General features: G+C 41.2%; 1 protein-coding gene across 1 annotated transcript; it reads right to left on the bottom strand.

Moving 5' to 3' along the window:
• Nucleotides 1-4,703: 4,703 nt before the first annotated feature.
• On the bottom strand, nt 4,704-5,636 carry LOC308505326 (olfactory receptor 1J4-like; the record flags this gene model as incomplete). Its single annotated transcript, XM_081067355.1, has 1 exon — nt 4,704-5,636. One exon carries the CDS (start codon nt 5,634-5,636, stop codon nt 4,704-4,706), a length of 933 nt encoding a protein of 310 aa, XP_080923481.1.
• Between the last annotated feature and the right edge of the window lie 271 nt (nt 5,637-5,907).

Raw genomic sequence — 5,907 nt, 5'->3', positions numbered from 1 at the left:
TTTTCTTAGTCCCCTGCCTAGAAATTTCGTTCCTTCATATTATAAACTTTCAAACTGAAAAAAAATTCTCAAATACATTAACTTCTATTTATGCAAGAAATATTTACCAACCCTCTGTAAGATTCACAAGGCAAATGTAATTCTTTCTGTTTTATACATGTGGAAACTGAAGCCAAAGAGTTAAGTAACTTTCCCAAGTTCTCACCACTATTTGATGGAGATTCAGCCCAATAACTTCACACAGCATGATGCATGGAGTTTTGTTGTTGATGGTGTGTTTTTCTACCTTTCTTTCTTTTTGTGGGGATATTTAATGAAAGCAAAGGGCTGCAAAATTCTGAATGACTCCTTCACACTCAGGTACAGTGTGAAAGTGATGGCAGATCTGTTTCAGGAAACAGGGACTTGCTTAGAGTTCAGTTATCTCAGCCAAATGTGCTCCAGGAGGGACCTTAAGGAAATACTTGAGGTCATGGATGCAAATCAGATGCCCCAAAACACACATGCACACCCAGCCACACTCATTGCACCAACAGCATAAATCCTCCCATTACTGAGAGGTACCTTCTGACACATCACCTTCCCAGGGAAGACAGTCAGCGTGGGGCAGTGAAGCCTGTCAGTCACAGGCAGTCACTAAACCACCACCCACACCTCATGCACGTGGTACCCACGGTGACATACACACTGTCAACAGCAAACAATACACATGCCTGCTCTCACACGCATGTGTCACTCATAGACACAGCTCCCACGTGCACTAGCACACACCGCTGAGCAGGGGTTTGAGCCCTTCTGAGCTCAGTTCCTTGGTGAGTTCGGGCCTCTTCTCCTCCAGCAGCAAGACAACACTTTCATCCCGATGCGCAGCTCTCATCGCTCAGCTGTGATGCAGAAATTTTTGATCATGGGTGTGAGTCAGGGGTCCCTAATCACACACTAGGAGGCTGGTAACTTGTTCTCCACGCACTGAAACAGGGTCCAGATTGGATGTAACTCGGGAAATAGTCAGGCTGTGAGTCAGATACGTAGTACACACACATACATGCTGCCACCAACTGACATGTACACAAGCATACAGTACACACACACATGCACACTCATGAACACAGCGTCTCATACACCACCCACGGGCCCACAGGCAGATCCATCGCCAAGTGCAGATTTCCAGCTCCTCTGACCTGTACTCATCGTCAGTGAGTTCGGAAACCTGCTCCAGGCTGCTGCCCAGCTCCTCAGCTTCTCTACAGAAGACTCAGTACCAGATGAAAAGAACTATCTGTGGCCCTAGTACTTCTAACAGACTTTCGTGTTCCTTAACCAGCTCCAGGGAAGTGAGTCTAAAGTTAACACTTAATTACTAATGAGAGGACTGAAACGAAGTCCCCAGGCTTCTGGCTAATTTCTTCCTGTCCTGTGGGGAGCTGCATGTCCAAGAGCCAGAGGTTCTGGGGTCCCAGGGGATGGTGTCCCTGATGCCAGCTGTGACCTGGACGCCTGTGTTCTTTGGCATTGTTGCAGCTAAAACAAAGGACTTTTCAACTATTTATTTTGAAATGATTCTCAAGATATAGTTGAGTTGTAAACATGACATAAAGAATTCCTGCACAGGCTTCACCTAGGTTCACTAATGGTTAACATTGTAGTATGTTTACCTTCTGTATGTTTGTACGTATGCACGTATATATAACTCAGGCTTTGATTTGTGGCAGATATACTATAGTGCACATCATCAGAAGGCATGACATCAATGTTTCCAATTAGTAGTGTTTTCATCCTTGATCAATTGGCCAAGGTGGTGTCTGCCAGGTTCTCTACTATAAAGTTACTATTTTAACCTTGAAATTAATAGGTATCATTTGGGTAGGTATTTTGCGACTATACAAATGTACCTTTTTTCCTATTAAAATTTCACCCACTATATTTAACATCCCCTTGTGATTCCTCTGTGACAAAGTTATTGCAAATGTGGAGGACAAATGCTGATTTTCTAATTCTAACATTTCTTCTATTAATATGTTTATTAGCTGCATTCTCCTGTAAGAAGGAACTTTCCCTTATTCCCAACTCATTTTTTAATTGATTTATATCATTATGGACTCATACATTCTTATTTATTCTCTGAGTTATAATCTATTACCGTTGTTTTTTTTTTTTTGAAATTTTAGGTGTCTTCATTGCTTACAAGGCTTCTAAATGATGTCAGAGAACCAACTAGGAAATATATATAAAAGAAACACAAAAAGTAAAAACGAGAAACTAAGAAACTAAAGGAATGACTACCCATAGAAGGTGGGTCAGGAGTGAGTAGAAAGAATGTGGATGTGAAAAGCATGTTGATATATAACATAGAATTCAATGTATTTATACGTTTTCAACCCCATAAGTTCATACCATAGAGTTCTTTCCAGCCTCTCCTTTACCATGTACATAGCACCTTTCCCCAACGGTGTGGAAGCATTCCCTTTTCCTCAATATGTTTACTTATTTGCTGTTTGAACATATTATTTCAGAATCTTAAACTCATACCACTTTTTCTTAAAGATTTTATTGGGGAAGTGGAACAGTGTTTACTTCCAGGACTTTTTTCCAAGTCAAGTTGTTGTCCTTTCAGTCTTTGTTGTGGAGGGCACAGCTCAGCTCCAGGTCCAGTTGCCGTTGCTAGATGCAGGGTGCGCAGCCCACCATCCCTTGCGGGAGTCCAACTGGCAACCTCCTAGTTGAGAGGACATGTTCCAACCAACTGAGCCATCCGGGAGCTCAGTGGCAGCTCAGCTCAAGGTGCGTGTTCAGTCTTAGTTGCAGGGGGAACAGCCCACCATCCCTTGAGAGAGATGAACTGGCAACCTCGTGGTTGAGAGCCCGCTGGCCCATGTGGGAATTGAACCGGCAGCCTTGGCAGTTAGGAGCATGGAGCTCTAACCGCCTCAGCCACCGGGCCGGCCCAAATTCATACCACTTTTACTGACACACTAATTGTAGCTTAAAATTTTGTTTCCAGTTTTTCCATTATTGTGAGAGCATGTAGACAAAAATCTGGGTTTAAGAATAAACTTAAGTTAGTTATTTTATTTTCCCCTTAACTCTAATTATGGTATTAATTTTCAATGTAGTGGGGTTCACTTGTTTTCTTGTTTTCTATTTTGCTTTATTCATCACATCTTCTATTTATTTTTTAGTTGGTAAGAGGTAACACAGTCAAAACTATACAAATAAATGTACTCATCTCTCCATTTTTTTCTACCCATTCCTACCCACCTCTTTTAGGAGAGCAGTGTCACTAGTTTCTGATTTATTCTTCTTGAGGTCTTGTTCATCAAATGGACAGATACATGTATGTTTTATCATTTTTACACCAAAAATAGCATGCTATAGATTGCTTGTAACTTTAACAACATATCCTGCATATTCCTCCATATTGATTCATAGATATCTTTGCTGTTTTTTTTTCACTGTTGCAAAATACTCAATTGCATTGATTTTCCATAGAGTTTCCTTCAGTGGACTCAGAATGAGATGGTGGGGATATATGTACTAAATACCACTGAATTGATGTCTCAAATGGTTAAAATGGTCAATTTCATGTTATGCATATTATACTACAGTTTTTAAAAATGTAAAGGGAAAGCAAGAAGTAATTTCTACAGAAAGCACAGGATAGTCATAAAATAATAATAATGTATGATTAATAAGTTAATAGATAAGGAATACAATAACAAAATATATATTTAATCAAAAGGGAGAGATAGAAAAGAGAGTAATTATGAAAATGATGTTTCAAATAGAAAACATATAGTAATATGGAAAATATAAGTTCAAATGTATCATGATTGCATTCGATGTTATTAGATTAAATTCTCTAGAAATACAATAATTGTTTATCGACATAAAAAGACCAAAATCCACCTTCACACCTTTAACAGTGGACGGATATAAGGACATAGAAAAGTTTAGAGTAAAATGATGGAAAAGAAATATTATGTATACACTAGCCTCAAGAAACCTGCATCTTAACTATCTATACTATACTACTAGATGTAGATATAGATATCAAGTATCTATACTACTATCAGAAGAATTAGATGAGAAGTTCGTGTAGGACCCATGCCAGAGATAAGAGAAATATCTCTTAATTATAAATGGAGTGCTGTGCTGTTAAATGTATTTTTTAAATTTCTTTCTGGTGTTTTTTTTAACAAGCCTTTCTTGTAGGACTTGCCCATGTATTTTATAATTATTCTTATCATAGCTGATTTCAGTCTACCAACATGATGTCATTGAATGTGACTTGGAAAAAGAAGCACACATTCAGCTTAAAGCCAATGACAAACCGCTTCAGCTCACCACTGCAATATTGTGACGACAAATTGGTGTGTCCTCAATAACATACTGTAAACAATACATAAGCAAGAACTGACATATGACAAAGGAGAAAAAGACAAATCCACATTTATAATTCTGACATATTCTGCATAGGATATTGTACATATCTTGTAAGAGATGAACAAGCAAAACATTAATTAGGGATAAAAAATTATTACCAATCCAAGTAGCAAACTTGGCCTAGTAGACATATTCACAGCACTACATAAGATAGCAGAATGCATGTTCCATTGAAGTTATATGGAGATGCCGGCCACGCAATCATCTTAGCAGAGATAGCTCGCTGTGCTCATGACTGCAATCTGAGGATTTAGTGATTGTCACTTGAAGAAGTTAGCCCTATTGACAAACACATCTAGGGCCTGTTTTATGTCTCTGTTCCTCAGGCTATAGATGAAGGGATTCAGCATGGGTGTAACTGCTGTGTACATGACTGAAGCAATTATGTCCTTGGAATCCCATGATGAGGAGAAAAAGTAAACGCTTGCAAGTGTCCCGTAGTATAAAGATACCACAAAGAGATGGGAGCCACAGGTAGAAAAGGCTTTCAAAAGTCTTTTCGTGGTGGGGACCCTCAGGATGATAGTCCCTATGCAGATATATGAGCCTAAGACACTACCCAAAGGCAGGATGAAAAGTATTCCTCCCTCAGTGAAGAGGACCAGCTCATTGAGGGAGATGTCCGAGCAGCTCAGCTTCAGGAGGACAGTGAGGTCACAGAAAAAGTGGTTGATGGTACTGTCAGTGCAGAAGGACAGTCGGACCAAGAGGAGGGTGTGCAAGAGAGCATGGACAAAGGAGACAACCCAGGAGCCAGCCACCAGCGTCACACACAGCTCCTCCCTCATGATGGTGGGGTAGTGTAGTGGGTGACAGACGGCCACGTACCTGTCATACGCCATCACCGCAAGAAGAAGATTGTCAAAAGTACCAAAAACTATGAAAAAATACAACTGAAAAATGCACCCTGCATAGGAGATGGATTGGTCCTGAGTCAGCATGTTCATGAGCATCTTAGGGACGGTGACAGATGAAACAGAAACGTCAGAGAAGGCCAAGTGGCTGAGGAAGAAGTACATGGGCGTGTGCAGGCGAGCGTCCAGCCTGATGAGCAGGATGAGGAGCAGGTTCCCCAGCACCGTGGTCAGGTACATGCCCAGGAAGAGGACGAAGAATGCCCCCTGCTGCTCGGGCCTGATGGGGAGCCCCCGCAGGAGGAAGTGGGACACACTGCTCTGGTTCTCAGGCCTCATGCTGCCCTTGTGTCTCGTGGGGATAGAGGAGGTTTGGGAATTTCAGGAACCTAGAAAGGACGACAGGACCATCACATCTCGTTGTCCTGCTCTGGGAAAACCATGAACGTGTAAGTCCACTCCTGTTAATTCCTCACTCCTGTGGACACAGGCACCTTTGCTCCATCCCAGTCTGGCTCCAGGAAAACATCACACCCTAATCAGCCAACAAGACATCATGGCACAGAAGCAAGAGTGCGTTCACGATTTCCTTCAGCCATTATTTATGGAA

This window comes from Rhinolophus hipposideros (genome assembly GCF_964194185.1).
Source record: "Rhinolophus hipposideros genome assembly, chromosome: 11".
Classification (NCBI taxonomy): domain Eukaryota; kingdom Metazoa; phylum Chordata; class Mammalia; order Chiroptera; family Rhinolophidae; genus Rhinolophus; species Rhinolophus hipposideros.
This window is presented reverse-complemented; position numbering and strand designations above follow the sequence as displayed.